General features: G+C 42.4%; 1 protein-coding gene and 1 non-coding gene across 2 annotated transcripts; both read left to right on the top strand.

Annotated features, from left to right (window-relative positions):
- The first annotated feature begins 829 nt into the window (after positions 1 to 829).
- LOC148016398 (uncharacterized) lies at positions 830 to 5934 on the top strand. Its single transcript, XM_087664577.1, has 14 exons — positions 830 to 1292; positions 1440 to 1557; positions 2727 to 2791; positions 2878 to 2952; positions 3109 to 3193; positions 3740 to 3807; positions 3886 to 3987; positions 4080 to 4169; positions 4400 to 4474; positions 4561 to 4593; positions 4670 to 4750; positions 4875 to 4934; positions 5091 to 5230; positions 5465 to 5934. The coding sequence occupies exons 2-14, from the start codon at positions 1503 to 1505 to the stop codon at positions 5484 to 5486; spliced, it is 951 nt and encodes a 316-aa protein (XP_087520703.1). The 5' UTR covers positions 830 to 1292; positions 1440 to 1502; the 3' UTR covers positions 5487 to 5934.
- A 1796-nt stretch (positions 5935 to 7730) lies between these two features.
- TRNAT-CGU (transfer RNA threonine (anticodon CGU)) lies at positions 7731 to 7802 on the top strand. The gene has a single exon. It is a non-coding gene; the product is annotated as a tRNA-Thr (tRNA).
- Positions 7803 to 17308: the final 9506 nt, after the last annotated feature.

The raw sequence follows: 17308 nt of genomic DNA, 5'->3' as shown, positions 1-17308 counted from the left end.
CTGCAATAATTATGGACACATCAAGAAATATTGTCGCAAACTTCAATGACAACAAGTGCAAAACTTACAAGTCGTTACCAATGAGCCAGCCGAATTCGCAGCCATACAGGAAAACATATGAGCGAATGGATGACAAAGGCCAACCGTTTGCAATGCAGCATGGATAAGAAGCCTTCCACAAGAAAAGTATGCACGGTCATGGTCACCATACAAAGTCAACTAGTAGAAGCATTGATCGACATAGGAAGCACAATATCATCCATAAGCCAACAATTAGCTGACACAATACACGCACAAGTCACAAACACAAGACCAATCACTGTACTATATGGAGATAATCGCAGTTTGTATCACACTAGAAAAGCCACACAGTTACACATTGAAATAGGACAATATAAAGACACACATAAATTTTTATTTTACCCACACAAGTTTTTCCGATAATATTAGGTCTAGACTGGCTGTTAGAATCACAGAGGTATGCCATGTTGGCACATGCCAGCCTATCGAGATCACAGGCCACACTGGCTAATAAGCCACGTAGGCAGATTGATAACGGGATGTAATAGAATGGAACGGGCAGGTTCTTGACAGAGAGGAGGGAGGTACAAGAAGAAGAGGCGAGGAAGAGAGAGAGGGCTTTTTGGGCTGGAACAAAGTTGAGGAATGAAGGATTGATTATCTCTGTTATCTGTGTTGTCTCTCTAAGTTCGAATCTTCTCCATACCTTATCTATTGTTTGTCACACACTACAAAAGAAAGAAAAATAAAAAAGCTCGAAATAGCCCAAAGCGAACCAAAAAATAAAAGCTGTGTGTATGTAGGTTTTTTTAAGGCTGGTCTTAACATCTGCGTGTGAACGACGACAGAGCGACCTCCGGTATCTTCTTCTTCATCTTCGTCTTCTGCGTCAGACGAACAGCGAAATTCTGCTTTCGTTACATCATCATCAACGAAGCATTGCACGCTTGGCCAAACCCTAACTGTGTAACACACACACACTCACTCTCTCTCTCTGTCTCTCTCCAGACCTGCCATTGCCGCTCCCTCTGACTTTGCCGCCTTCCTACAGCGCAGCGTATCCAGGAATCATCGTTATTGGCAATTGCTTTTCCACATTGCCGCCATAGCTGCTTTCCTCTCCTCGCACTCTCGCTGGATACTTCTTCACTGTCCACCTGCGAGGATTTGCGCCAATCGTCCGGTTTGGCGCAGGTTTTTCTTAGGCGATACTACTCTTTGCAGGCGTCGGTCACTCTTTCCGCACAGCATTAACATGCCGTTACATTAAGGTAGCTGTCATTCAGACTTTTGTTTGGTAAGAAAATTCATCTATGCATTCATCAGAACGAAAAAGCTGCTTTTCTCGTAATGCTTTTGGAATTGTATCCTTCTTTTTTCAAGGCCACCTCTCACAGATGTTCCGATTGTCATCGCAGGCTCACATCTTTCCGCAAGTCGTCTGCACTCTTGTCTAGCACACTTCCAGGCCAAGCTTCTTGATGGCTCTCCAGAGCGGGCTAGCAGCCTCAAGAATTCTGATTATAGTTGGTGCAAGTAAGTCATGATATTTTTCTTGGTCGTATTCTTCGAGGTTTACTTCACGTACATAATCGACAACAATTTACCTTCGTTACTCGATTATACTCAGTGGGAACAATGCCATGTATGCACAAGCCGAAATTGATCTACTTGTCCTGTACTTGCACAAAGCACAAGAAGTTTTTGACATTGTCCATGTGGTAAAAGGGTCCTTTTCCCTGGTTTTTCCCTACAGTGATCAAAAGCATGAGCTTCTGCAGGAATTTGTCTTAAACTTCTTGTGAGGGCCCACACTGGGCATCCGAACTCCTCTTTCAGGAGTGTTTATGCTGACAGGCTCAGGACAATCATGCCTCGAGGAAGTGTGAATTGGGTGTGACATGATTAGATTTAGGACAGTCTAACAATGTTGCAAGCTTCCCTTTTCTTGCCATGGGCGGGTAGCTGCAACAAGGCACGAGTCAGACTTGGCTGGAAGACATGCGTGACAATTGCAACCTTTCTAGGGATAGATGCTTGTGTTTTATCCTGTTATGTTCGGATTGTTACATGTAGACTGTAGATGTACTCAACTGTCCTATGGTTTTGAACTTGAGAGGCTAGAACAATCATGTTTCGTGGAAGTGTGAGTTGGGCGTGACAGGATTGTGTAGGACAGTCCAACAATGTCCCAAGCTTCACTCTTCTTGCTGCGGGTGGGGAGCTGCAACAAGGCATGAGTCAGAGTTGGCTGAAAGATACACATGACAATTGCACCCTTTCTAGGGGTGGATGTTTTCGTTGTTATGTTCTGACTGTTACATGTAGACTGTAGAAATACTTGACTTTCACATGGTTTGAACTTGAGAGGCTAGAGCAATCACATCTTGAGGAAGTGTCAGTCGGGTGTGACACGATTAGATTGGGTAGGGCTGTCCAACAATGTTGCTAGCTATACTCTTCTTGCTGTGGGTGGGGAGCTGCAACAAGGCAGGAGTCAGGCTTGGCTGAAAGATACACATGATTATTGCAACCTTTCTAGGGATATCAATGGATGGATGTTTCTGTTTGATTCTGTTATGTTCTGGACTGTTACATGTAGACTGTAGATGTACTCAACTTTCTTATGGTTTTTAATTTGAGAGTGCTCGTGTTTTAGTAATATCTCATAGAGTAAAGTTGTGATGCCACTACTTCTTTTCCAGGTTTAGCAGGCTCCATACTTGTCAAAAATGGCAATTTATCAGATTTTTTGGATGATTCTTACAAGGTTTAGCCTTCTTTCTTAACCATTGCTCTCTTGCTCTACATTGTACAATGTTGGTGCCAAGCTGCTTATGTTGATTCTCATCTCAGGTTCTAGTGAGGCATCTGAAAAATAAGAAAGAATCGTCAGAACATGGTCATACAGATGCAAGTCTTGTATCTCAGGTGTGGTGGCATAAAAACAAGTTTTGTACTTTTTGGCTGTGAGGCAGCTACTTCTTTGGAGTTTGAGCTTGCAATTGAATGCTACATCTTGTTATGTCAGTTTATATTCGATAACATTGCTCACTAAACCTATTTAATTTTTACACTGAAATGCAGCTAAATAAGTTGAAACAGGAGCTGAGCCTTTTAGTTTCTGAAAGATCATCAATCATGGTTGTCACTGAGGGCTCCAGATCAAATGGTATCATCAATGCCCTTTTTTTTTTTTTGATTATGTGCTTTTTTGAGTGATCTACGTGCATTTACCTGTTCTGGTGATCCGAATTTCCCATGTGTCTGCGGTGAACTGTCTTCCACTGTCTGATGGTTTTAGAAGCAAGAATACCACAGCAGCTGTTTAATGCAACAGATAACACTTCCCTGTAATACAAAGTCTTAGTGCAATCTGAAGTTGTTGGCAGTTGCATTAAACTTGAATCAGCAAAACAAGTGGTTTAGACAACTGTATAGCATGCTGTGCATCATGGAATGATTAAAAGTTTTGCTAGTGATCCGTGCCCAGTTTAACTCATAAGCCTCAGCCCGATTTCTTAGTTCCTCTGAGTGTAAAATAGACATCTGTTTGATGGACTTTCATGGTTTGGAGGCCTCTTAGCAACTAACTAGATGCTAGTGTTTCAAGTTTAGACTATAGGCAAGATTGTAAGAGTTTGAAACAAAGTCATGTTTTCTGTGTTAAACTATGATTTGCTGAATCTTGTGCATTATTGCATGTTGAACTTTCCAGGTCTGCTTTATTTTGCATTCCCTGCATTGCTGATTGGTGCTACTGGCTATGGTTACCTGCGGTGGAAGGTGAGTGAGAAAATGCTCAAGCTTTGGATCTTGGCATTTCTGTAATTGTATCAGTGCTAACATATGTGGACAATTCAGGGCTTCTCTCTTTCAGATTTCATGTATGTGACAAAGCGTAGCATGTCAAGTGCTGTTGCGACCGTTTCAAAGCAAATGGAACAAGTGTCAGCAGCATTATCGGTATGTGTATATGATAGTTAATGCCATCACTGATTTTTTCATCTTGAGTCATAGACTTCAGCTTATCTTCTTTCTTTTTAATGTTCACCCAGGCAACAAAGCGGCATCTAACTTCAAGACTTGATCATCTCTCCACTAACTTGGATCAAAGCAATGAGCTGCAAATTGAGTTGAAGAACGAGGTCAGTCTCTTAATAGGAGTGGCTCTTGAATGCGAGCACATTTACTGCATTCCAGGCATCTTCATTTTTCTTCAAGCTTTTTAATTGGGCAGTTCATATGCCATTGTTTCCAGCTCACTAGTATCAGGAAAAATATGCTAAAAGCGGTTGATGTAGCTGTCACTGTTGTCGGAGCAAGCATCAAATCTCAGCATTGTTTAATCATGGATTGATCCTTACTTTTTCACCAGGTTCTAGAAGTGAGAGGAGATATTAGCCGTTATGGCCTTGAGATAGAGACTGTGCAAAGACTTGTCCAGTCACTGGTAATATTGTGCTTTTCCCACTTACTGCAGTAATAATGTAAGTTAGGTGCTTGTGATGATGTTTTTAACATAGTCTGGGTGGACAGGGCATGAAGATTGATACCATTGAGAGCAAGCAGGTACCTTGATTATTATTTTTTGCGACTCATGTAGGCAGTGTATTTATCAATTTATAACATGATTATGTATCATCAGGACATTGCAAACTCTGGAGTTGTTTATCTTTGCAATTTTGTGGAGAAGATGCAGGCTAGTCCATCACCAGAACCTCTACAGGTGTCTATTTTTTCTCAACTTTTACAGGAGTCCGATAATTTTATGAGAAATGGAGATTTACATGGAATCTGCAAATAAGCTTTGTATGCCTATGCGTCTGATAATTTTGCTTTCCGCCATTCAGGGTGCTAGTAGGCCTCGTCTTGAGCAGGGACCAGCAAACTCCAAGGGTTTTGGACTGAAGGTGTGTATGCGGATGGATTCATATGGCATGCATATCATGCTGTCTTTTGCATTGCTAGGCAGTGTACTCAAGTCGGGGGGTGGAGGAAGGTTTTGAAGTAGGCTCTTGTGTTTAATTTGATGATGAAATTGGCTGGATTTGATTTTGTTCTATCAGGAGCTGCAATCTATATCCAGTGCTCTTGGAACTGTTGACTCAACTAATGAAATTTCAGCCTCAAGTGGTCCAAGCATTGAACAGCCAGCTACAAGGTTGCAGAGGAATCTAACTGCCAAATTTACAGCAGGGTATCCCAGGTATGGTCACAGGAAGATGGTGTAACCATATTGATGGTTGATGGTTTCTTGTCCACTGAAGTTGCAGAAAGTCTTACAAATTGTGAAAGTGGGAGAACTACCTGTCTTGCTCTTCTAGTTTTAAGTTGGTTACTCATCGGGCTCTCCATGGGTCTGAAGTAACTTGATCAGGTGTTTACTGACTTCATTGTTTGGGAATCACATGTTGATTTTTGGTCTGTAATTTGCATGCAGGAATTTTTGGGCACAATCCTGAATTTTTTGGTTGAGATCAGACTTCACCTCCACAGTTGCCTTTAATATTGCACAGTGGGACTGTCGTATGGTCCAGCAGATGGTGATAGTCTCAGCAGGCATGTTGCACCAGAAGGATTGAAAGCTAGGCCATTTTTGTAACTCGAGATTAAAAGTACAGCTGCACGCACTTCAAAAATTTCTGAAGTATCCTGGCAAGAATCTTTCATCAAAGGTTTTGATGACTACCAAAGATTGGCCTTAATACAGCAACATTCTAGGGGAGTGTATCGGCAATTTTTGTTCAGGAAGTGCTGTAAATACCTCACTTATTAGAATTTATATGATGAGAAAGGAAGCAAAACTAGATTATTGCCGGCATCTACCTCAGATAGTGACATGTTATAGAGAATCACCCAACCTGTAAAGTGATTTTCATGTCGAGTAATGAAACTACAAATTGGAAACCTTGATTGGGTGTTGTATCAAATTGAAGCCAATGATTGTGCACTTGTACAAATTTGTTTAACAATTTTAGGAATTACCCCACGGGTTAGGGAGATTGGATCACTATCCTAATAATCCTGGACGAGGTAGCTGGGTCTAGGTAGTGGGAGGCAGGATTTACTGCTGCAGCCTAATGAAAGGCTTTGTGCAGGCTGGTGTTTTCTATTCAATTAGTCCAAACTCTCATTTGTTTCTTGAACTGTGCACTCACGTGTGAAATAGCAAGGCTCTAAGGAGTATTATAGAATAGCAAACAGCAAAATTTACCATGTGAACAAAAAATTTAATTCAGACTGCTTTGTAGCTACGTTGGTACCAAATCAGTAACTAACCAAGGTGGTGGAAATGGGTTTTTGGTCACGTGTTGTCTTCATGGTTCACATAGCCTGTGCTGGTATGCCACCCATGGACAGGTTGATGAGATCCTTAGACATGAGGTATCCTTGTCATGTACCTATCCTACATGCTAGTGTGTGACTAGTAGCAAAGAGCGGAGTTTTTCCATATTTCCATTAAAACGTTTTAACTATGACGGCAGCATTTAAATGCCTAGTGCGAATTATATGTGGCACTAGAATTTTATTGTTTAAAACAAAAAGTAGAGCAATGTGCCGATTTTGATCATAGCCAAGATATTAGTAGTAAAACCGACATCCTTCAAGACCCAAATATGGCCAAATATCTGATTGGTCTAAATGTGTGTATGCGCATCATGACAAGTCTGCTGTGATCAACACTGAGTTTGATTCTGATTATGGCAGAGCGTACAGAGGAGTGTGAGGTGCAGCAAGCACTTGTTTAGACAGATCGCATTGTCTGCTTACGTGACCTTAGATGCATTATCCATATGTTATCCTGGGTTCTATTAGGACCAGCAAAGTCTATCTCAAGAAATGAAAACACTAATGGAATTTTCCAAAACCTTCTCTAGCAATAGTAACATAGTATGTATTCATCGGTTCTTAGTATGGGTTTATTGGTGTTCTACTCGACTTATCATCCCCAAACCTTGTAATAGACTTGCTTCTTTAGACTAGGACAAGATCATCCTCTCTAAGTGTCTCCTTGTAGGGGAATTAGAGGTTTTGTTTGTTTTAATAGGCGGCAAAATGATGCATGGAATATTCCATCAAAAGATCATTCGGTTGACAGTTGGCAATAATCTAGGCACACATCTACAAGTTTACTGCGAGGTTCCAAAAATGTATGGCATGAACGCTCAAGTCTTTTAACCTTTTAAGCTTCTCAAGTGCGGTATTTGGCTAATACGATTGAAAAGTACAAGAGGGGACTCCCATTGTAGTGTGTCTGTGTAACCTTGAAAAAGAAGTGCAAAACAATAAGAGCATATTTGTGTAGGATCGATGGAGAAGATTTGTATGAAGTGGTGTAAAGGTTCTCAATCGTGTAACTTGAGAGCATCTGGAAGTTGATACAGTGATTATACACAGACTTACTTGACCACCCAATTCTTGCATGTCTATTGTGGATTAGATGTGTGGCAGAGGGTGAGAACATCATGCGTTGAGATTATGAAACAAAGGTGGATTCCTTAGTGAAACTGAGAGGTGGGTAGAAATATCTTGACATTAGGTGGCAAAACACAACAAAGGGCAAACAGGCTACTATAACGAAACCATGATTGGCTCGTCGCTACGTTGCCGTGTTTTGGGACCCGCTTGACGTGAAGTTGAAGCTTACAATGTTGGCTCACCGAAAGGCAACAAGATAAAGCAGTCCATAGGTGTACAGCATACAGGCCTCCATAGCACAGTGGTAGTGCGTTCGTTTCGTAAGCGAAAGGTCGCGAGTTCGAACCTCGCTGGGGGCTTGGCTTTTCTCGTCTAATTTAACAAATCTAAATTCCTTTCTTGTGAAACTTCCTCCCGAAACCATGCATCTAAAATAGTTTTATCTATACAGGAACACCACAATTAGTTAGTACACTGCGTAATATGTCGAACAAGGAGTTGAGTAACAAAGTTTTGCCTTTAGGTTATACCCTCCTAAGCCACAAAGGTTATACCCTCGCTGGGGGCTTGGCTTTTCTCGTCTAATTTAACAAATCTAAATTCCTTTCTTGTGAAACTTCCTCCCGAAACCATGCATCTAAAATAGTTTTATCTATACAGGAACACCACAATTAGTTAGTACACTGCGTAATATGTCGAACAAGGAGTTGAGTAACAAAGTTTTGCCTTTAGGTTATACCCTCCTAAGCCACAAAGGTTATACCCTCCTAAGCCACAAAACATGTGACCTCTTAACCCTTGACTTGATATTGGTTACTCTTGAAATGTATACTTACTCTTTGTTTAGATAAAGGTATATCTCCCAAATCCCTAGACCTTGGCTTACAAAAGGAAATCTCCACAACACGTAATCTTAATATTCATCCTATAGTTTGGTTTATAAAGTCCATGGCACCTCTTGAAGTAGCTCTATCACAATCATAGATGAGTGTGTTGACAAGAAATAGGCTTGATGAACAAAGGCAAGATATTTCACAAATCCATACCAATGAAATTAACTTATACGAATGGGGTCGCAACCCTTTGTTCCGGCCATTGTAGCACGTGTGTCGCCCATAGTGTGAGGGGCGTGCTGACTTGACATCTTTTAAGGAGGAATGCACAAGCCATATCTTTTATAAATGCTCTTAAGAAACTCTCTATTGCACAAAAATCTCTACACAATAAATCCTCTTGTACATATCCATGGTGAGAGTTGTTTGCATGTCCTTAATAAAAAGTGGGTTAGGGAAACATGACTTGAAAATTTGCTCTAAGGCAGAGAGAGAGAGAGAGAGAGAGAGAGAGAGAGAGAGAGAGAGAGAGAGAGAGAGAGAGAGAGAGAGAGAGAGAGAGAGAGTGTGTGTGTGTGTGTGTGTATGGGTGTTTTTTTGTCTATTTTGTTATATATTAATGAGAGCCTTGCTTTGGGGATCCCAAACCAACTAGAATGCTCCCAAGCCTATGTGGCATAAGGAGGAGTTTGGTATTCAAGAAATAAAGATGGGTTTTTCACACATTTACTAGACCACATAAATAGACACACACACACACACACACACACACACACACACACACACACACACACACACACACGTGTGCACATATAAAAAGTATAGGAAAAAAAAAAACATACAAAAACAAAAAAATGTGTGTGTGTGTTCTACCCACCTAGCCACACAGACATGCACACACACCCCTTGATTATGTATTAATCATTGACTTCTAAATGTTATTATAAAAATTATATTTAACCTATAATCAATACATATATGTATAGTTAATATTTATATTACATATTCACACTTAATTGTTATGTATAATTATCATTCATTTATAATCTAAATTGATTATAATTATAATATATGTATTATAATTATTGATATGTATATAATAGTCAATATATTACTATTACTATTATTATTCTATAATTAGAGCAATCACACGTGTAGTACGCATTCCCAAAATATGTGAGGCCTATCCCATGTCCTTTATCTCAAAGCTCTTCTTGAGCTGACTTTTCAAGGTATCCAACTCATCACGAGTGCTCCCAACAATCAACATATCATCAACATAGAGTACCAAAATTATAAAACTGCCATCACAGGTCTTTTTTGTGTATAAAAATAGATCCATATGGATGTGGGTAAATCCTTGTGAATGCATGAAAGCATAAAACTTGTGGTACTATTCCTTAGGTGCTCACTTGAGGCCATAAAGACTCTTTCTCAACTTGCAAACTAGGTATTCCCACGTAAGAAAGTCCTTATGTAAGAAAGCCATCTTTACATCCATTTTTTTTATAAAGGTCCAAATCTAATTGAGCAACCAAAGCCAATACCAAGCGTAGTCATCTTGACTATAAAAGAAAAGACCTCATCAAAGTCAACACCATAGTTTTGCTTAAAACCTAATTGAGCAACCAATTTGGCCTTATCTGTCGGTTTGAGGCATCTAGGGGTACTCTCCAACTTGTACATCCGCTTACATGGCAAAGCATACTTTCCACTAGGTAATGGAACCAAATCCCATGTATGGTTTTTTTGCAACGAGTCATACTCTGACTACATAGCCCTCTTCCAAGAGTGACTATCATCTCCACACATGGTCTCATCATAGGTAAGAGGCTCACTAAAATCTGCCACTATAACATAGTCCATTGAGGATGTAAATCAATCAAGTTGACATCTATCTCTAGTAGATTGTTGCCAAATGGGTTGTGGGGCATATACATCCCATCTAACATCATGGTTATGGGCCACTAGAGCATCAGTGCTGCAGGTTGTCTAGCTAGCTGGACGGGAGCAGAAGGCTCCTCCTAAAATATCACCCTATGGATCTCAACTACCTACTCTGGCTATTTCTACGTTTTCTTCTCATGGAAAACAACACTATGGCTGCATATGTTCTTTTGAGTGTGTAGATCCCATATGTGATAGCCCATCTCACTTGCATCCCCATAACCAAGAAAGATGCATTTCACTGACTTAGGATTTAGTTTATTGCAGTTGCCCTTGGAAACACGACATAAAGCCTCACAACCAAAGATATGTAAATGAGCATATGATGGAGGTTTTCCAAACCATACCTCTGCAACCTAATAGCTAATAACAATGCATGGGGATCTACTAATCACAACCCTTGGAAACACAACATAAAGCCTCACAACAAAAGATATGCAAATGAGCATATGATGGAGGTTTTCCAAACTATACGTCTAGAACCTAATAGCCAATAGCAATGCATGAGGATCTACTAATCAAATGTATAGTAGTAGTAATTAATTGCCTCAGCCTAGAAGTGCTATTGTAAGCCTACCTAGTTAAGCATACTACAATCTCTGTTAACCCTCAGATGAACAAGGTGGAAAATTCAGAAAATCTAAAGCAGAAGATAGGGCCAAGGCAAAAGTGGAATGGAGAATGAAGGCACACCAATAAAAATTGGGAAACACGAGAAGTATGAAAAAGTCCTAAATCAAGGAGAGACGCACAAGAAAAAGTGCAAGTCAATACTTTTATAAAAGAGCGCAAGGCGCACCATGATTTATTTTAAGAGCATTGGGCTCTGACCCATGAAAATTGTAAATGTAGATGGGCAGTAGGAAGGAAGATAGGAAGATAGGAGAATAATGAAAAAATGGGCCTAGGCTATGGCTAGCCATGTAAAAAGGGGATGACCGGCCAAAGGCGATTTAGGGCTTTATATATAAAGTTCAAAAGATGAATGAGAGCATATTTTTTTGGTGTGTGGCAACAAAAGACTCACTTTCTTCTATTCTTCTCTTCTTTTTGCTTGCTTGTGTGTGCTTGAGGGAGGGAGTGTGAGAGTGTGAGGGAGTGAGTATGTGAGGGTGAGGGATCAAGGAGGTGAAGATCTCCATCATCTCCTCTCTTCTTCTTCTCTCCTCTCCTCTTCTCTTCTCTTGTCTCGTGTGCGGCTATGGAGGATGGAGCTTGGAGGTGGATGCTTGAGGATGCTTGAGCTTGCATTAGGAATCATGGAGCTATCGGAGTGCTTGAGAGAGGAAGCAGCTCGATTGGGCATCAAGGTAAGCTCACTACACTCGTAGAGAAGGATATCACGTCGATTATGTGAGAGGTAGCCATTAGTGCTCGCTTGAAATGCTTGAACAATAAGTGGTCTGTGAGTCTTGGTGGTTGAGCTTGTGCTCACCTCTACATTTTGGTTCCGTCCAGGACCAACGGATTCAAACTTGAGTGCTTGAGTGCTTCAAATCGAGCATCAAAGTAAGGGTTTCATCCCCAAATCGGAGCTTGAGATAGATAGGAGGTTTTGGGTCTTTAATCTGTGCTACAAGTAAGTATTTTTGGTCTTTGATGGTTAGTTTAGTAGGAGAAATTAGTTCAGTACTTTGCTTTCAATTCTTGTTGCATTTAGGGTAGGTTAAGGTTAGAAAATCGGTTGGAAAGTTGTAGGGTTTACTATTGTAAAACAGGCCAACAGATCTGGGAAAAATGGGAGGAAGGAGAGTTGAAGGGGGTTGAGACTGACAAGCGAGGGGCCAAGAGTGACAAGAACATTGTGAAGGAGGGGTTTAATAACCAAGAGACCAAGAGGGAGATCATTTGAAACCCTGGTTGCTTGAGAGAGAGAGAGAGAGAGAGAGAGAGAGAGAGAGAGAGCTTCATTGCATGGACCAGCTTCAATAGCATCATTGACAAGTTCATTGCCCACTGCAAGTATACCCACACCTTCTTCTTCATGTGTAGGTAGGATCTAGAGGTGCTCGACTAGTGTGAAGGCCACAATTGCTCGGCGTGGTGAATTTTGCATTGGCTCTGAGAAAACGCGTCTCATTCGGCGCGTTTGAGTGGCAACGATTCTAGGTCGAGTCCTAGAATCGGCCCTCGGCCCACTCCCATTCGGCCATTTAGCCCAATCAACTCGGACAGTTGGAAACTCGGCCCTCGGCCCACTCGACTTGGACACATCCAAGTTTGGCCCTCAGCCCCCATCCCGTATTCAGCCCTCAGCCCACTCCCATTCGGCCATTTGGCCCTCTTGACTCTAACACGCACCGCTTGGGCTGTTCGAATTAGTCACTTGGACTAACTTGTACTCGGCCCCATCCGAATCAGTCATTCGGCCCCTGCAATTTGGACCTATTGGGTCGAGTCCAATTTTCCCAGAACTTTTGAAAATTGGACAAGACCACCTAGACACCGGTTGTCCGAACATCTGAAGACCATACAGATGCTCAAGAAGCCTTTCTGGCACAAGGAAGAAAGGAATCAATGAGACTTGGGCATAGAGGCGACACTAGTCGACCATCTAGCGATTCAGGTTGACAATAGCATCGAGTGGAGTCTTAGAGCACTAATGAATCATGACTAGGTGGAGAGAATAGCAGAGAACCTTATAAACCAGCACATACGACAAAAAACTGGGCATATAAGCCTATCAGGCTAAACCCACGACAAGAGTGATAGAGTTGTCTAGGCACTTGTCTTCTCACTCACTTTGAATTCCAGCCCTCAAAGCACAATTGAGAAAAGCTAAAAGCTTGATTTCACACAATGCATAGAAAAGACACACACACGCATACATGCACAAAGTGAGGGTAAGTTGAGAATTGGTTGTAATTAACAAGGAACACACCCGGACTTAAGAACTTGAAGGAACCCACCAGTAAGAGAAGACCCAAAGACATAAAAGGGAGATCGGATCCCCAAAAGTAAGACCGAGCAAAGAATACGACCAAAAATCTAAACGCAACAATGACAAATAATACCGCATAAGTGGATTTACCTGGCCTTATTGACTTGATCGAAAACTTGGCAGAACTAGAAGTCCTAGACATGGAAGAGGGCAGCTCAGGCTGTAGAAGAAACGAGGAGCTTAACCTAGGAAACTTTCTTAAGGCTCATAGCAGATCTCGAGGAGAAGAGGAAGCTGGCATGTAGGGCTTTGCAAGGCATAACCACATATAACTAGGATCATCAAACCAGGAACTTATGCCAGAGCTTAGAAATGCAAGAGATCTAGAGAGTGCTAGCCTTAGCGAGCAAAAATTGGTCAGAGAGCGAGAGAGGGCTAGAAGGAGATCTCAAAAATTGGTCAAAAAGCGAGAGAGCACTAGAAGGAGATCTCACACTTGGTGAGCTCTTGATAAAGTGACTACTAGATAACACGGCCGTAGAACAAAGCACTGTAGCATTGGCAACACCACTATTGATAGGGTGGGGAGTTAACCAAGGCTCTAGGAGCCAATTGAAAATCCCAGTGGTAGCAAAAAAGAGTGAAGAGCTCTACAAAGCCTTGGTCGGAAACTCGAGCTTATAGTAAGATACACTGGCAAGGGTCTTTGAAGAAGCTATTAGAGTGGACGACCAACTCAAGGAAAGAGACTCCACAGGCTCAGATCGAGAGAAGTCTAGCACAAGGAGTTCTGAGAGGGTCTCAACGCCGAGTGAGAGAGTCGACCCAAGCATGTAGGTAAAGGGAAGGGCATTGATTCGGGATAAGAGCTAGTAGAGTTTAGGATGGACATATCCAAACTGCAGGAGATGATGAGATGGCCAACATGCCCACATGCCCAATGTGTGCATTGTGGCGGAAACTACTTGCTAGTCGAGTGTCAAGACCCTAGGTCTTGACTGTGTGCTAATTGTGGTAGGTTCAGCCATGGCACCATGCATTGTTGATTACCTTGGAGGCTCCCATAACTGCAGCCTTACGGTCAATCCTACCTTGCAAACAAGCCACCAAACTTCTTTGGAAGGGGAGCCCCATTGGCTCTCCTGGCACCTAATGACACTAAATCGACCATCCCTAGGATGGAAATAAATCCTACAGGTATCCCTAGACCGCAGGGACCCTACGTGACCCATCCACCTCTAGTGATACTCCAGTCCACTATGTGGACGAGCCTTATGTAAACCCATACGTGTCATATGATGAGGAAGGAAACACTATCCTCATGGACTATCAACCAGTACAGGTGATGGCGTTAGGTAGAGGGAGAGGCAAAGGCCTAGGAGGGAAAACCTAAGAGCCAGTTCTTGTGGTCACCCCGGACATATTTCTTCACACTGCCTCGAGAGGAAGTAAGCAAATAGAGATAAGGCGGACCTGAGATGCATTGAATGTGAAATCACTCATCTCTTTGTCGATTGCCCTAGGCGGAGGCCATCCTCTAGTTCAACAAAGGAGCCATCCGTTCCATTGGGGTTGTTTGGTGTCGAGACACTTGACGGGGAGGCCACACCTATCCCATTGCATGTCATGACCCATGCATAGATGAAGCAGGCCGACATATCATTGCCAGGGTCTAGCAACCTTGATGTAGCCTCAGTTGGAAAGAAGAGTTAGAGACGAAAGAAGAAGAGACCAGACACTAAGTTCACCCTTAAAACCGAAAGTGCCATGACACTGTCGGTTGGAGGGAAAGTCATTGATGTAGAAGAAGAAACATTGGCTCCTCGAACGATTGAAAAGGAAAGTGCTAAGGTCGGGGAGTACCCCAACCTGAAGCACCAACTCGAAGCCATCAAGAAGGTGAAAGAATGGGTGAAGGCGGACCAGGAGCACCTGAAGGACGTTGAGCCCATACTGGAAGACGAGATCGATGATCTCTCAAGCATAAGCATGCAAATCTTCCTCCCACGACTAAGATTAAGGGAGGAGATGGCACCACAAGTTGGGTCACCTAGACAAAGCCTAGATGCTCCAGGCCAGCAAGACAATCAAGGCCATTGGCTAAGAACCGCAGACCTAGGAGAGAGGCAAGTGACTAGAAACCTCCTCAATACATTGGTGACCACCCTAGTAACTCTGAGCTTAGGCGACCTGCTTAGGAAGCACCCAATGCTATGGTTGGAGCTAAAGCAGCGGGTTGAAGAACCAAATGAGCCAATTACCACAGACTTGCCTGAGCACAATGCAGAAACCAAAATACCGAGTCTGATGCTGCACTCCATGCCTAAATTGGCCACTAAAGATTACAGGAATCCAATTCTTTGTTGACTTCATAGTCATGAAGGGAGCGGACTACAATATCCTGCTAGGCCATGACCCTGGATGTGCAACGCGAGAGTCATAGAAGACTGGGGCAACGGTCTTATTTTCTTAGGTAATTGAATAGAAGCTATAAGAGTAGAGATGGACACTTGGAAGACTACGCCAGTCAACCTAGATGCCATCTCCACCATGTTGAAGGGTGACAGACAGACTAGGGGATCCTATGGGGCCCTTACCAAGTATATCATGTGCCCTGAGGATGAGCAAGACTAGATGCATGTTCTTGCTACCATCGACCTACCTTTCTTAGATATTGAAGAGTACAAACAAGCCATCAAGGCAATTGGCAAGCTCAAGGACATACCTTGAGTGCCAGTCTGCATGATGATCAGGAGCCTACGTGGAAGACCCAATCATATTGCATTCCAAGTCCCGAACAATAGACGAGAGCTCCTGGAGATCCTAGGGTACCTAGCCAATAAGTTGGTTGGCAATCTAGCAATGAATCTTAAGCCACTCCAAGATCTCTTGGATAAGCCTAAATGGAGATGGTCTGAGGTACATGATTTAAACTTGAAGTACAATTGGGATTTAATCATCGACCAACAAGAAGAGAATTGTTAGAACCAAGAGAATGAGGAGCAATCAGGCAAATATACGATGAATATGAGGACTATTGTTCCTTCAGTGACGATGAGAGCGAAAGGGAAATCGATATCCTAGAGTACGACACTGGGGGGTGTATAATCAAACAAATATGAGTAGACCCCAGACCTCGCAAGCGGAGTGCACTTAGAGTAGAGAAAGGAGTTAGACACAAGGACTGCAATTGAACTTGGTTGGAGCACACGGATGCAATATCGACTACGAGCAGGCATGCCTAGCCCAATCAAGTGATGCACCACTACTGCAAACAGACTCACCTTTTGAGCTACGATCACTAGGAGAGAGCCCCTCTTCTAGCGAAGACACTAAGGGGGACCTATATGTCCATCTACGACGCCAACAGTTAAAGGAGGAACGACAAAGGCGAAGCAAAGAAATGCATAGATGAACAACGAAAACTGCAAGACCTGCCAAAATGATTCACAAAGTTCAAAAAGGGAGATAGGGTGGTGATCTTGTTGGGAGTCAAATGATAGGGGCAAGCAAGCAAACCAATCGAGGGACTCGCCAAGGTCAAAGAGGTCAATTTAGCTAAGGAATTGGGAGAACACACAACCTATCTTTATAACGGATGACTTAGCTGAGCAAGATGAAGCAAGTCTCGTTACTCTCCTGCATGAATATATAGATGTCTTTGCTTAGTCCATAGAGGAACTCAAAGGGATAGACCCGAGTGTGGTGACTCACAACATACCCATGGCAGCGAGGAATGCCAACGCGCATATGAGAAACTAAAAAAGGCTCTAACCAGAGCACCAATACTACGAGCCCTAGATTGGACACTCACGTTTTATGTGCACATCGACGCTTTGAAATTCGTTGTAGGAGTTGTGTTGTGCCAACCTGGTGAACACAATCTGGACTAACTCGGTGAGCTTTGCTAGCAGACAAACCACTGAGATTGAAATGAATTACTTGACAACGAAGCGAGAGGGCTTGGCCATGGTGTTTTTCGTAAAGAAATTTTTGACATTACCTTCTGGCTACACCTTTTACTTTCTTTGTTGACCATCAAGCTTGGTTGTCCCTAGTTAACAAACCATGCACTACGGGAAGCATTACTAGATGGATTCTTTTGCTTTTGGAGTTTGATTTCTCCGTGACAGTGCATAAGGGGAAACATCATTATATGGTTGACCATCTATCTCACATCCTCACGGGAGAACCGACTGGACAA

The sequence above is a fragment of the Lygodium microphyllum genome, chromosome 23, assembly GCF_053477565.2.
Source record: "Lygodium microphyllum isolate KBCC chromosome 23, Lygodium_microphyllum_v1.1.10, whole genome shotgun sequence".
Classification (NCBI taxonomy): Eukaryota; Viridiplantae; Streptophyta; class Polypodiopsida; order Schizaeales; family Lygodiaceae; genus Lygodium; species Lygodium microphyllum.
This window is presented reverse-complemented; position numbering and strand designations above follow the sequence as displayed.